This window comes from Mesocricetus auratus, unplaced genomic scaffold (genome assembly GCF_017639785.1).
Source record: "Mesocricetus auratus isolate SY011 unplaced genomic scaffold, BCM_Maur_2.0 Super-Scaffold_100008, whole genome shotgun sequence".
Classification (NCBI taxonomy): domain Eukaryota; kingdom Metazoa; phylum Chordata; class Mammalia; order Rodentia; family Cricetidae; genus Mesocricetus; species Mesocricetus auratus.
This window is the reverse complement of record NW_024429192.1, coordinates 36,868,897-36,884,392: the sequence shown is the minus strand read 5'-3', so window position 1 is coordinate 36,884,392 and position 15,496 is coordinate 36,868,897. Positions and strand designations below refer to the sequence as shown.

Here is a 15,496-nt window from a genome sequence, read left to right as displayed (position 1 = left end):
ATTATTATTCATTCATTTATACACTCATAAGCAAATACTAGCATCTTTTAAATGCTGGTACAGCAGATGGGACAGTCAGTGTTATTTGGAATTTTAATTTCAATGAAGTAGAATAGGAGCCTGATAATTGTGAATTTGGGTTTTTGATTACCAGCTACCTATTTTGCAATTTAAACTTGTCTGTTATCTAACATACAAAATATTTGGTTGGATTTTACATAAAACCCTTACTGTTATTCACAATTAGATTAATTATAATTGTCTATTTAAAAGTATTGATAAAAATTGATTTCTTTTTTCTTTTATAGCAAAAGCCAGTGAATTCATTTTCCTTGAGTTAAACAGTTCAGTTTTACAAAAAGAAGAATTGAAATTGAAAGATATTATGATGGAAATAAGTACAACCAATGGAGAATCAGAACTCTCTTATCCATTGTCTTGGGATCAGGCATTACCTTTGTTTCAGGATCTCGCTTCAAAAGAAAGCTCCTTTATTCATTATTACTATGCGTCCACCTGTTCCTTCCCTGTTGCTGCTGATACAGAAACGAAGAGGAAGTCACTCTCTCAGGTTAGCATACGATTAACACAATCGACTGAGGATAGGGAGTTAAAAAGTGTTTCACTGTTTAAAATGCTGTTTTGTTCAAAGTACATAAGAACACAAAAGAATTTCCAGTGTTAAAGCTGGAAAGTGTCTTCAACAAAATCAGTAATGATTGGATGAGAGTGTAACCAAAGCACTGCATAGACATCTCATACTGATGCTGATGTGGGAGTGAAGACATGAATGGGTGTTACCTTTTTAGTAAGATAGTCAGATATAGACAGGTTTTCCTTTTTTCAACGTTCTGTAAGTCTAACATTGTCTCAAAACAATAGTAATTAAAAATGTTATGTTTGGGGGCCTTTTAGATGACTTATTGGGTGAAGTGCTTCTTGTCTAAGTTTCTGAAGCTCACAGAAAGCTGGAAGGAGAGAACCAGCTTCCACACACATGCTGTGCCACATACATGCCTACACATGTGTATCATAAGCGCACATGTACATAGTGTTCATGGTAAATTAATAAAAATAAGTCATACATTTTTGTAGATTGGTAATATACTTGTGGCTTATATAACTGTCAATTATGTCTAAAAGAAAAATATTTTCTAAGTGGCTATGGCAAATACATTTGTTCACACACATAGAAATGTACATAAATGCATTCCAAGGCTCTTTTATTCAAAAAGCCCATACATACCCATAGGTGAAGCAGAAAGCTTAACTATATTGCATATACAAATTTATATGTTACTTTTCATTTAATGATAGAGTATCAGTTATGATATGAGCCAGTTTCCTTTAATTTAAAATTTCAGTTTTTCTTATTACTATCTACCTGTTTTGATTATTTTGAACCACAAACTTAAATTCTTCTTTAATTGTGGAACTCATACCTGGATGTAGAACTTTAGGTTAAACTTTAGACCTTATATTGTATATGAAATCTTTCAATAAAAGGTAATTTTTTTATTTGATTTTATATGTATAGTAATTTTAAAAGTGTAGTTGTTACTCTTTGGTACACATTTCTTTGAGTCATAGTTTTTCATCTACAAATCTAGATTTTACCTGTGTTTTTGAAAGCTAATGTTTGTTTTTATGCACTCATGATAGAGTTTTTTTTCCTTTCAGCCCTCAAATTTAGATGCCATCAAGCCTACTTACACTTTGCTACAGAAACAAAGCAGTGGCTGCTACTCACTTTCTATCACTTCAAGTCCTGATGAAGAATGGCGAGAAGTCAGGCACACTGGACCTGTTCAGAAGTAGGAGCTGTGTCCCATCCTGTTTGTAGTGATGGAAATAATTCTGTTTATGAGGCACCTATAAATTATCATGAAACTAATAGGTGTCATTTAATTTTGTGTCTGTATGAAACAATGATTCACCACAATTTGGAAACATTAAAGAGCTTATTGAAAATCTTGGGATAGCAATTTATGATTTTGGAAATGATACTTCTTATAGATGAGCATATGATAAGGAAAGGAATCTGCTTATTAAATGTTTCTCAGTTTAGGTACTTTGGGTGTATATTTAAGTTCTCTTTAAAGGTGCTGCTTGGTAGATTATCTGTTACATGTTTTCTGTTTGTGGTAAGGCAGAGTATTCTGTACATTGGAGATTACTTCTGTACATATGAATATTTTTTTCCCTCACCTCATTTTTTTAGAGGAGTTGAAAGCACAGGATAAGACAATAACTGGTTACATAGAAGCTATCAAACTAGATTTAAAAAATTCAGTTTTCTTGTTTAAGTGCTTTGATATCAAGATGCAATCAACTGTGGATGACACTTGGTTTCAAGACATTTTTCTGGTATAGGCTTTATAGCTTTATTAAATTACTACATTTGCCCATCAAACAGTGCCCTGATGATTCAAAGGCCATAGCCTGGAATTCACTTCTGGTTTTCTCCCTAACTTTTAAAGGGGAATGTCAGGAGAATGCTTCTGAGCTGTGACTTGTACTCTGCCACCCTCCGGTTCTGATCTGATGGTTTCCTTTATGTTGTCTTCAGCTTACATTGTAAGCACTTTCTTAGGGGAAATGGAGTCCCTAAACTCCCTTCTTACTTCTTCAGTATCCACCTCTTGGCCACCAGAAAGATTGAATGGTTTTTGAGTTCTGACTTTTCTAAACAGAAAAGGATTCATTTTAGATTCAACTTTAGAATTGCAGATTGGTGCATTGGGTAATTTTTGCTTTATTACAGGAGTTGTAGAGAGTTAAAAATTATGTAAAAGAGCAACAGCCTTACGGCATCGTAAGATATGCCCTTTTCCTAGACGTGTATTAGATGTTAGTCTTCTAGGGCTAACCCCATGGGAGTTAGTGGAAAAGAAAAGCTAATGGCCAATGTAGCATAGATTTATGAAGATGTAGGAAAGTTTAATCAGTTATGTCTTGCTATTTTACCATATATAGTTAGCTGTGGATATTACTGCCTACTGGCTGTTTCATGAGAAATCTTTTAATTAATATATTAATTTAACATTAATATATTACATGTCATATATAAATATATTTTATGTAGTATAGTAAGTTCTATTTTAACTTTATTTTTTAAAGGTTGATTGTTTATCCTCCACCACCTACCAAGGGGGGCTTGGGAGTAACTAATGAAGATTTGGAGTGTTTAGAAGAAGGAGAATTTCTTAATGATGTAATCATTGACTTTTACCTTAAGTAAGTACAAGAATTATCTCATTTGTTTTATCGGTTTTACTGTAAAACTTAAGTGTCTTTTTTTTTAATCACTTGTACTCAGGAGTAAACTTAGAGCCCTGTGCATAGTAGGAAAGCCTGGGTTGAATCTAGAGCCTTGTGCATAGTAGGAAAGCTGGGAATTGAACTTAGAGCCTTGTGTATAGTAAGAAAATACTCTGCTATTGAGCTGTACCCCTGCCTGAAAATAAGTGTCTTTATCTGAATTATTTTCAGTTCTAGTTAAAAGTAACATGGGAAGATTTCAGATTCAGAAAGCATTTTGCATACCAGAATTTACTTAGATTTACTAATTCACTTGCATTCTCTCACCATCTGTAGACATTATACATCTTAGAAGAGTTACTGCTTGCTTTTTTGATGTAGTCTTTATGTGTTGATTTTTTTGATGTGTACTTTTTGAACACTGTATATTGTGGTGAAGGAAGTATTTACAAAATTCAGAATACTTTTGGGAAAGAAAAGAAACAACTCTATTCACTTGTCTTTTACCACTGCTCAAAGGCAGTGGAATGAAGGGGCCTAAGGAATGAAGATGATCAATGAGGCAGACTGAAGTCGCATGCAATAGCCAACTTTATTCAGAACATCAGACAGTTTATACTCTGAGGGTTAAGAATGGTCACCAGAGTAAAGGTCAAGCCGTATACAGTCACAAGAAAAAGCCACATGTGGCAAAAATGTATTTCCATAGAATATATAAAGGCTAGTTTGAAATTTAGTTGAATAACAGCGGCAATAATCTGAAGTAAACTAAGTCCCACCTGCTACACCCAGAAGGACCATGCAAACACATTCCAAGAACAAGTCCATGTTTTTAAAGAAATAGGTCACTCTTGTTTTCTTGGAGTGTTCCCACAAGCATGGTTCTTCACATGGCTCCATTCCTTGACTGGTGTTGGGTAGAGCCCTTTAATTTTAGCACCCAGAAGGCTAAAGAAGGAGGATTGTAAGTTCAAGGCCAGGCTGGCCTAAATGGTATACCTCTGTTGTAATAAACATAAATAAAGCCTAACTAAAGTAAAAAAAAAAACCCAAATGAAGAATACTAGTAATTCCCAAAGTCTTTTCTTGCAAAGGAAATTTATTTATTATTATTATTATTATTATTATTATTATTATTATTATTATTTGGTTTTTACGAGACAGGGTTTCTCTGTATTGTTTTGGAGGCTATCGGTCCAGCCTGGCCTCGAACTCACAGAGATCCGCCTGCCTCTGCCTCCCGAGTGCTGGGATTAAAGGCGTGCGCCACCACCGCCCGGTGGAAATTTATTTTTTACCCTTCATTTTGCAATATATCCCTAGACTTAAAATTTCTAACACTCAATTGAGGGATCAAATATTTTAAAGATCATTTTAAAATGAATTTATTATCATTTGAAGTAATTTTTATTCATGATTTTATTTTATTGTAGTCACGAAGGCTCAGAATCTCACATTATTACACATTTATAGACATAGACTTTACAGTCTCTAGAAATTCAGTTTGAGCCTTTTAAAAATATATTCCACGTGGGAATGCAATTCTAATAATTTCATGTATTTTTGTTTGGTCTGTGTAAATTATGAATTGATATCTATTGCTGGTTTGTCTCTGTTTTGGTTTTTCGAGGCAGGGTTTCTCTGTGTAGCCCTGGCTGTCCTGTAAGTCATTTTGTGGGCCAGGCTTGCCTTGAGCTCAGAGTTTCATTTGCCTCTGCCTCCCAAGTGCTGGGGTTAAAGGCGTGCACCACCACAGCCTGGCTGTCTGAAATTATTAAACTACTAAAACTGACTACACTACCAGAAATAGCAATTTTGTTTATTATTAAAAATACAATCACTAAGTGATTGAGTTACAAAGTTTCCACTGAAGAATTATTTTATTATGGAAATAGATTGGGAATTTAAGCTAGGAATAGTCCAGTTACTAAACTTTTCTAGATTTATATATGTCATAGTCTTACATGAATCATACTCATGAGATTATTTGGTCAACATTTCCTCCTTTATTTTTACTTCTTTAGGTTGCAGATGCTACCCTTCTTTTTTTTAATTTTTATTTTTAAATTTAAATTAGAAACAAGGTTGCTTCACATATCAATTCCAGGTCCCTCTCCCTTTCCCTACCCTCCTCCCATACCCTCCCACCCACCCTCTAATATCTCCTCATTTCCCCAGGGAGGTTGAGGCCCTCCATAGGGAGTGTCTATAGTCTGTCATTTCATCCAGGGCAGGGCCTAGACCCTCCCCCCAAGAGTCCAGGGTGAGAGTGCATCTCTCATTGTTGGATGGGCACCCAAAGTCCATTTGTATACCTGGGATAAATACTGATCTACTACCCAAGGTCCAATAGATAACCTAGGCCTCCTCACTGACACCCACATTCAGGGGGGGTCTTGATCAGTCCCATGCTGGAATCCCAGCCATCAGTCTGGGATTCAAGAGCTAACCCTTGTCAGGTCAGCTGTTTCTGGGGGTCAAACCAGCCCAGTCTTAGCTCCTTTGCTCATCAGTCCTCCCTCTCTGTCACTGGATTCCTTGAGTTCAGCTGTGGGAATGTGTCTCTGCTTCCATCAGCCATTGAATAAAGGTTCTGTTTCCCAGACTCTCTGGTCATGAGATTGTAGGTTGGCATTCCCCAGATCTATGTCTAACATCCATATATGAGTGAGTACATGCCATGTTTCTCTTTTTGTGACTGGGTTACCTCACTCAGGATGGTTTCTTCTAGTGCCATCCATTTGCCTGCGGATTTCAGGATTCCATTGTTTTTTTGGCTGAATAGTACTCCATTGTGTAAATGTACCACATTTTCTCTATTCATGCTTCAGTTGAGGGGCATCTAGATTGCTTCCAGGTTCTGGCTATTACAAATAATCCTGCTATGAACATAGGGGAACAGATGTCCTTGTTGTATGAATGTGAATTTTTGGATATATGCCTAAGAGTGGAATTGCTGGGTTTTGTGGTAGGTTTATTCCCATTTTCCTGAGGAATCTCCATATTGATTTCCAAAGTGGCTGCATGAGTTGGCACTCTCACCAGTAGTGGAGGAGTGTTCCCCTTTCACCACATCCTCTCCAGCATAAATTGTTGTTGGTGTTTTTGATTTTAGCCATTCTGACAGGAGTAAGATGGTATCTCAGAGTTGTTTTGATTTGCATTTCCCGGATGGCTAAGGATGTTGAGCACTTTCTTAAGTGCCTCTCAGCCATTTTAGACTCCTCTATTGAGAATTCTCTATTTAGTTCTGTAGCCCACTTTTTAATTGGATCCTTTGGTGTTTTGGAGACTTGCTTCTTGAGGTCTTTGTAAAATTTGGAGATCAGCCCTCTGTCAGATGTGGGGTTAGTGAATATCTTTTCCCATTCTGTGGGCTGCCTTTTTGTCTTGCTGACTGTGTCCTTTGCCTTACAGAAGCTTCTCAGTTTCAGGAGGTCCCATGTATTAATTGCTGACCTCAGTGTCTGTGCTACTGGTGTTATGTTCAGGAGACTGTCTCCTGTACCAATTCATTCAAGGGTACCATCCACTTTCTCTTCTAAGAGGTTCAGTGTGGATGGATTTATTTTGAGGTCTTTGATCCATTTGGACTTAAGTTTTGTACATGGCGATAGACATAGATCTATCCGCATTCTTTTACATGCCAGCATCCAGTTATGCCAGCACCATTTGTTAAAGATGCTTTCTTTTTTCCATTGTATATTTTTAGCTTCTTTGTTGAAGATCAGATGTTCATACATGAATGGGTTAATATCAGGGTGTTCAATCGATTCCATTGATCTACCTGTCTACTTTTGTGCCAGTACCAAACTGTTTTCAAGGCTACAGCTCTATAATAGAACTTGAAGTCAGGGATGGTGATGCCTCCAGATGTTGCTTTGTTGAGTAAGGTTGTTTTGGCTATCCTGGGTCTTTTGTTTTTCCATACAAAATTGATAATTGTTCTTTCAAGGTCTGTGAAGAATTGTGCGGGTATTTTAATGGGGATTGCATTGAATCTGTAGATTGCTTTTGGCAGGATTGCCATTTTTACTACATTGACCCTACCAAAGAGCATGGCAGATCTTTCCATTTTCTGAGGCCTTCTTTAATTTCTTTCTTTAAAGACTCAAAGTTCTTGATATACAGGTCTTTCACTTCCTTGATTAACACTATCCCCAGATATTTGATGCTGTTTATGGCTATTGTAAAGGGTGATGTTTCTCTGATTTCTTTCTCAGCCACTTTATCATCTGTATATAATAGGGCCACTGATTTTCTTGAGTTGATCTTGTAGCCTGCCACTTTGCTGAAGGTGTTAATTAGCTGCAAGAGTTCCCTGGAAGAGTTCTTTGGGTCATTTATGTAAACTATCATATTATCTGCAAATAGTGAAAGTTTGACCTCTTCCTTTCCAATTTGTATCCCCTTGATCTCCTTTTGTTGTCATATGGCTCTAGCTAGAATTTCAAGTACAATATTGAAAAGGTACGGAGAGAGTGGACAGCCTTGCCTTGTTCCTGATTTTAGCGGAATCTCATTGAGTTTCTGTCCATTTAGTTTGATGCTGGTTGTTGGTTTGCTGTATATAGCTTTTATTATGTTTAGGTATGTTCCTGTTATCCCAGATCTCTCCAAGACCTTTATTATGAAGGGGTATTGGATTTTGTCAAAGGCTTCTTCTGCATCTAGTGAGAAGATCATGTGATTATTGTTTTTCAGCTTGCTTATATGGTGGATTACATTGATGGATTTTTGTATGTTGAACCATTCCTGCATCCCTGCGGTGAAACATACTTGATCGTGGTGAATAATTGTTTTGATGTGTTCTTGGATCCAATTTGCCAGTATTTTAATGAGTATTTTTGCATCAATGTTCATGAGGGATATTGGTCTGAAGTCCTCTTTCTTAGTTGTGTCATTGTGTCTTGGGTATCAAGGTTATTGAAGCCTTGTAGAAAGAGTTTGGCAAAGACCCTTGTGCTTCTATTGCATGGAATACTTTGAGAAGAATTGGTATAAGCTGCTTTTTGAATTTCTGGTAGAATTCTGCACTGAGGCCATCTGGACCTGGGCTTTTTTTGGTTGGGAGACTTTTGATGACTGCTTCTATTTCCATAGGGGTTATAGGTCTATTTAAATTGCTTATCTGTTCTTAATTTAATTTTGGCAAGTGATAGCTATCCAGGAAGTCATCCATTTCCTTTAAATTTCGAATTTTGTGGAGTACAGGTTTTCAAAGTATGACGTGATGATTCTCTGAATTTCCTCATAGTCTCCCTTTTCGTTTCTGATTTTGTTAATTTGAATGTTCACACTGCGCTGTTTGGTAAGTTTGGACAAAGGTTTGTCTATCTTGTTGATTTTCTCAAAGGACCAACTCTTTGTTGCATTGATTCTTTGTATTGTTTTCCTGGTTTCTACTTTATTGATTTCAGCCCTTAGTTTGACTATTTTCTGGCCGCTTCTCCTCCTGGGGAAGTTTGCTTCTTTGTGTTTAGAGCGTTCAGCTGTGCTGTTAATTCTCTAGTATAACTATTCTCCAGTTTCTTCATGTGGGCACTTAGTGCTATGAACTTCCCCCTGTAGCACTGCTTTCAAAGTGTCCCATAGGTTTGGGTATGTTGTGTCTTCATTCTCATTGAATTCTAGGAAGTCTTTAATTTCTTTTTTTATTTCTTCTTTGACCCAGGAATGGTGCAGTTGTGCATTATTCCATTTCCATGAGTTTGAAGAGTTTCTGCAATTTGTGTTGTTGTTGAATTCTAATTTTAAAGCATGGTGGTCTGATAAGATGCATGGAGTTATTCCAACTTTTTTGTAGCTGGCTGAGCTTTGATATTTTGCCAAATATGTTGTCGATTTTTGAGAAGGTTCCATGTGGTGGTGAGAAGAAGGTATATTCTTTTTTATTTGGATGGAATGTTCTATAGATGTTTGTTAATCTCAATTGGGTCATAACTTCTATTAGACCCTTTGCTTCTTTGTTGAGTTTCTGTCTGGTGTTCCTGTCTAGTGGTGAGAGTGGGGTGTTGAAGTCTCTCACTATAAGTGTGTGGGGCTTTATATGTGATTTGAATTTTAGTAATGTTTCTTTTACGAATGTGGATGCCTTTGTATTTGGGGCATAGATGTTCAGAATTGAAACTTCATCTTGGTGGATTTCTCCTGTGATGAGTATGTAATGATCTCCTTCATCTCTTTTGATTGATTTTTTAAAAATCCTAATTTGTTAGATATTAAGATTGCTACCCCTGCTTGTTTCTTGGGTCCATTTGATTGGAAAATCTTTTCCCAACCTTTAATTCTGAGGTAATGTCTGTCTTTGAGGGTGAGGTGTGTTTCATGTATGCAGCAGAAGGATGGGTACTGTCTTTGGATCCATTCTGTTAGCCTGTGTCTTTTTATGGGTGAGTTAAGGCCATTAATGTTGAGGGATATTAATGACCATTGATTGCTTATTCTTCTTTGATTTGCAATGGTTGTTGTTGGTAGAATTATGTGTGCAATTCCACCCCTTTGTTCTTTTGGCTGTTGGTAAAGTGGGATTATCTAATGCCTCTGTTTTTCTGGTTGTAGTTAACTTCCTTGGGTTGGAGTTTTCCTTCCAGTACTTTCTGTAGGGCTGGGTTAGTGGATATGTATTGCTTGAATCTAGTTTTGTCATGGAATATCTTGTTTTCTCCATCTATAGTGATTGAGAGTTTTGCCGGGTATAGTAGTCTGGGTTGGCATCCATGGCCTCTTAGTGTTGGTAGAATATCTATCCAGGACCTTCTGGCTTTCATGCTTTCCACGGAGAAGTCAGGTGTTATTCTGATTCTGATAGGTTTGCCTTTATATGTTACTTGGCCTTTTTCCTTTGCTGCTCTTAATATTCTTTCTTTATTCTGTATATTTGGGGTCTTGATTATTATGTGGTGAGGGGACTTTTTTGTGGTCCACTATATTTGGTGTTCTGTAAGCTTTTTGTACCTTCATTGGCATGTCTTTCTTTAGTTTTGGAAAGTTTTCTTCTATGATTTTGTTGAACATGTTTCCCAGCCCTTTGAGTTGGTTTTCTTCACCTTCTTCTTTTCATGGTATCCCATATTTCCTGGATGTTTTGTGTTAGGGATTTGTTGGACTTAAGATTTTCCTTGGTTGATGAATCAGTTTCTCCTAGTGTATCTTTAACACCTGAGATTCTCTCTTCCATCTCTTGTATTCTGTCAGTTATGCTTGCATCTGTAGTACCTGACCATTTGCCCAGCGTTTCTATTTTCGGCCTTCCTACAGATTGTATTTTTTTTTGTCTCTATTTCAGTTTTCAACCCTTGCACTGTTTGAATTGTTTCTTGCAATTTTTGCTTTGTCTTTTGCTCCATTTATTGAATTTTTTGGATTGTTTTTTCATCTATTTCTTTGAGGGATTTTCCTATATCCTCTTTTAGGGCCTCTATCATTTTCATGAAGGTGGTTTTTAGGTCATTCTCTTCTGCTTCATTTGCATTGGAATGTTGGAGTCTTGCTGGTGTGGAGTCTCTAGAATCTGGCGGTATCATATTTGTTTTTCTGTTGCTGAGTGTGTTTTTGTATTGTTTCTTTCCAATCTCTTCTTCTAGTGGGTGCAGAAAGATCCCCTCACTGGTCTGGTGGTTAGGGGACCAGAGTTCCCTTTCGGTGGGTGCAAGCAAGTCCAATACTCTGATAGTTCTTCTATTCTTGGTCCTAGTCCTGGTCATGTGGGTGGAGAAGAAGATCAGGAATCTGGGGTGCATAGTCGTCCACCTTGTCCCCAGTCCCGTTGGTGGAGGATAACACCTAGGATCTGGGGTGCTTGGCCCCCGCTGGGATGGGGGCTCTGTGGCAGTCAGTAGGCAGTCCCTAGGTACTGGAAGGCAGGCCTTTTTTACCTGGACCTGCTGGTCCTTTGGTCTCATTGGTGGAAGAGAAGACCTGGGATCTGGGATGCTTGGCTCCCGCCGGGATGGGAAGCCCTGTGGCAGTCCCCAGGAAATTTCCTGCAGGAAGCCCTGTGGCAGTCCCCAGGAAATTTCCAGGCACTGGAGTGCAGGCCTGGATACAGGGCCTGATTTACCTGGTCCAGCTGGTCCTGCTGGTCCTGCTGGTCCTGCTGGTTCCACTGGTCCCCTGGACCTGCTGGTCCCCTGGTCTTGTTGGTGGAAGAGAAGACCTGGGACCTGAGGTGCCTGAGTCCTGCCAGGATGGGAAGCACTGTGGCAGTCCCCAGGCAATCCGATGCTACCCTTCTACTGTGTCTCCGTGTAAATGTGGTGCTTAATACATGTTAGGAGCTTAGTAAACATTCATTAAATAGGTGGGCAATTTCTACTTTAAGTGGTTGTTTTGAAAGGCAAGAGATAACTAAAGAGAAGCTGAGAGTCCAAATCATAGAAAAATGCAAGATTCCTTTGAATTTAACTGAATGTAACAGTAATTTCTAGTTAATAAAAGGTAACATAAGAAAATAAAGTAAAATCTAATCACAATTTACTTTGTGGGCTTGCTGCTTTACAGGTATCTTCTACTGGAGAAGGCTTCAGATGAACTTGTTGAACGAAGTCACATTTTTAGTAGTTTTTTCTATAAATGCTTGACAAGAAAGGAAAATAATTTAACAGAAGATAATCCAGATCTCTCGTAAGTCAGTCTAATGTAACTAAGGTTTAGAGGAGTTTATTGTGTGCGTGTGGTGCATCATGCATGTAAGGTCCGGGTACCATTCTCTCCTTCTACCAGATGGATCCTTGAGATAGAATGAATTCATCAGGCTTGGCAGCAGGTGCCACAATCCCCTGAGTCAGATGTCTAACTTTTTAAGTTTTCAGATAAAGAAGATTCCTATTTCATGCTCCTGTCTTCATTGTAGTAATCACAAGAGCAAGCATAGTAACACCTTTGCAGGTCCCTGGTTTATCAGTTGTGAGAACCATTTCTTACCTTTCACTGTTCGCTCTGTAAGAGGGAGGCTGGTTCTTGCAGGCTGCATCTCCAGTTTCATTGTGGGTACCAGAAATTAAGAGAGCAAGGAATTACAAAGCCAGACTATTTCTTCTCTACTCGTTTTGCTTTGGATATGATTACCACTCTAAGTCCTGTTTCCTCTGGATGTATCTCTTACTGCACATGGTTGTTGGCCCTTTAACTTCCACTTGGGGGCACTGCTGCCTTCCTTGCCTCCACCCTAGGGCAAGGGCAGTGCCCACTGTGCCAGTGTCTGATTGCCTCACTGGCCTATTAAAAATGTGTACTTTCCCTGCATTATATTCTGTTACAAAGATATAGGGCTGCAGTTTGTTTTTTGGTTAGTTCCTTACTGACATGCTACTATTTTATTAAGTTAGTGAAACAAACTGAAAACTGTTCTTATTTGCACAATTTTGCTAAATGTCTCTATTTAGTGCTTTTAAAAACTATTTTTTTTATTAAGAATCAAAACCATTGAGTAGTGGATAGGAGTAGGCAAAAATGAAGAAGTAGTTACTGTTTACTAGATAGTAGAAACTCAGATAGTTATTGTAGCATAGACTTTCACAAACCCTTGCCCTATGCCCAGCAATTTGTATTAGAGATGAATAGATCTCTGAACTTTTATTTTGATTTTTTTAAACATCTGTCTTCTACTTTATAAACTTCCAGGGCACATTTTTTTGTTGTTCATTTCCTTTTTCCTTCGTATTACAGTGCTTTTAGATACATAGGACCCATATAGTATATTCCTAATTCTTTGTCTACATGTATGCCTGTATACACCAGTGCCTATGGAGGTCGGAAGAGACCACAGATCTCTGCAACTGGAATTACAACAATTGTAAGCTGCCATATGGATGCTGGGATTTGGAACCCAGTTCTCTGGAAGAGCAGCCAGTGCTCCGTGTCTTCTCTCCAGCCCCTATCCTATTTCTTTAGATGAAAAAAAATGGGGTAATTAAGGGTTGAATATTTAGAAAAGGATAAATAGCTAGGGAGTAGGAGGCCTAAACTTAAATTCTTATTTTTAATTTTTAGTCCAACATTTTCAATGCCTTAAAAAGGATGATGTTGGGCTTGGCACGATAACTTAGCAGGTAAAGATGCTTGCTGTCAAGGCCAGTGACCCATGTGGTAAAAGGGAAGACCTACTCCTGCCAGTTGTCCTCTGACTTTCATCTGGGTGTGTACCATCTGCACACCTGCTCACACATATAACACAAATCAGTAATAAAAAGTGAAAAATGATTATGATGGTTAAATGAATATGCTTTTAAATTTAGCTCTAATATTTTTGTAAGGTAAATAATTTATGATAATATAAAATAAATGATTATTTATAATAATCTTTATTAATGGAAACTAAAAATTTAGGTTAGTTACACATGGTTGAATGTAGTTTTCAAGTGCCAAAGTTTAGTTACTTCTGTTGTTATGATCTATGTTGGAACATATGTGAAAATAACAGGTTCTTTTAATAGCATACACTGGATAACTGATATATAATGAGAGTGTCTTAGACAAACTGGGATTATGGTCAGCTTTAAGTGACTTTATTGGTTTAGATCTTGTATTGATGGGCAAGGCCTTTTAGAATCAAAGAGAAAGATTCAGTTTGAAAATATTTTTGATAATCAAGCTTAGGAGAAGGCATACAGAAGGAAAATGTTGTTGATGAAGTTTTTATTTATAATTTCTGATGCCCTGCAGTTCTATTGGATGTATGCAGAAGTTAATAATTGGGATCATGCAAGTAATCCCACATTATAAAATTACAGTATAGAAATTGTAATTGCCTTAAAAATGATGATACTGGGCTTGGCATGATAACTCAGCACACAAATTGGGCTACTAGACACCAGCATAACAAAATAAACCAGGTGTTCATCTTTAATGTTGTCAAACAGAAAACAGGTTAATAGCTTATATACTAGTTGAAGTAACTGTTCCTAGTTTTATATAATTATTGAATTAGAATGAGAGCATTCAAGAAGCATAACTTCTGATTATTTTACTTATAATAATTATTTTGCATATGGTATTTAATATCTTTTTAATATCATATCTTTTTAGCTCATTCTGGATTTTCATATATATATGATATATATATATCATAGAGATTGAAGACTTATGAGGCACTGACCCAGAAACCAGAAATCTTCTTTGTACCATTTTACGTGCCTATTTCTTTGTAGATGTGTTTACATCCAAAATTAATTTGCTACAACTCTCCCAGTGGTTTAAAAAAACATATAAGAAATGTGTGTGTGTGTGCTCAAGGTGGCTATTCTAGATGATTTAGTATAACTCCTTGTATCCTTTTTTGGCATTGTATTTTAGTTTTTTCTTTTGCTTTCTTTAAATTATAAACTCATTTCCGACAATTCAGGTCATCATTTGTTCTTTGGAAATGAATAAGTACCTGCTGAAGAACTAGAAGGGAAGTGGAGAGGATCAGTAGGTACACAGCCTTCTCCTGTAATTCCCTTTTATGTGAGATGAAGGGAGGCGAAGTTTACATTTTAAATTAAAGACAAAAAACCACATTTCTTCTCCTCCATTGGGTTTTAACACAACTCAGAACAGTTGGGTGATTTCCTTAAGGTTTGATGATGCTTTACATGGTCCTGAAGTGGAACAAAGCAGAAAGGATTAGTTTGAGTGTGCTTGTGCTCAGCTGCTGAGCCTCTTTGGAATCTACAAAGCATTTAGCAATGTGCTATCTTTACTGTTCATTCCACTACTACTGTCCATGGTACTCAGATGGATGAGCAATGAAGTATGTTTCTGCCATGTTAAATTATATACTTTCAGTGTAAAAGGTGGCTTTTAATTCCGTGACTTAAAGGCTTTACACTTTTAATTCTGTGTCTTAAATTACAACTTTTAAAATAAATCTCCATGTCCTTCATATTTCTAGGATGGCTCAGAGAAGGCATAAAAGAGTCAGAACATGGACTCGTCACATAAACATTTTTAATAAAGACTACATCTTTGTACCTGTAAATGAGTCGTGAGTATTTTTGACTATTTGAAAACCAGTTAGGATTTTTAAAAATCTCTCGTTAATGGAGTTAGGATTTAAGAAAAAAATATTTGAGGTATGATCAATAAGAAGTATGGGCATATAAATGCAGAGGTCACTTAAGTTCTTAGTAGAAAAAAATGACAGATTCCCCAAGTGTTGTAATAACCGGAGCAATTATTTGTTTTTTGTTTTAAGAAATATTTTGTAAACTAAAACTATCAGAAGAGAATACATTCCTTAAGTTATAATACA

At 37.1% G+C, this 15,496-nt stretch overlaps 1 protein-coding gene across 18 annotated transcripts in view; it reads left to right on the top strand.

Moving 5' to 3' along the window:
* Positions 1 to 15,496, top strand: part of Senp7 (SUMO specific peptidase 7) — a 130,188-nt gene that overhangs the window by 105,451 nt on the left and 9,241 nt on the right. For all 18 annotated transcript variants that reach the window (XM_040750682.1, XM_040750681.1, XM_021229930.2 and 15 more), the window contains 5 exons: positions 309 to 571; positions 1,681 to 1,814; positions 3,121 to 3,237; positions 11,764 to 11,886; positions 15,137 to 15,229. In XM_040750682.1, coding sequence (XP_040606616.1) covers positions 309 to 571; positions 1,681 to 1,814; positions 3,121 to 3,237; positions 11,764 to 11,886; positions 15,137 to 15,229 — 730 coding nt within the window. The remainder of the gene's footprint in view (positions 1 to 308; positions 572 to 1,680; positions 1,815 to 3,120; positions 3,238 to 11,763; positions 11,887 to 15,136; positions 15,230 to 15,496) is intronic.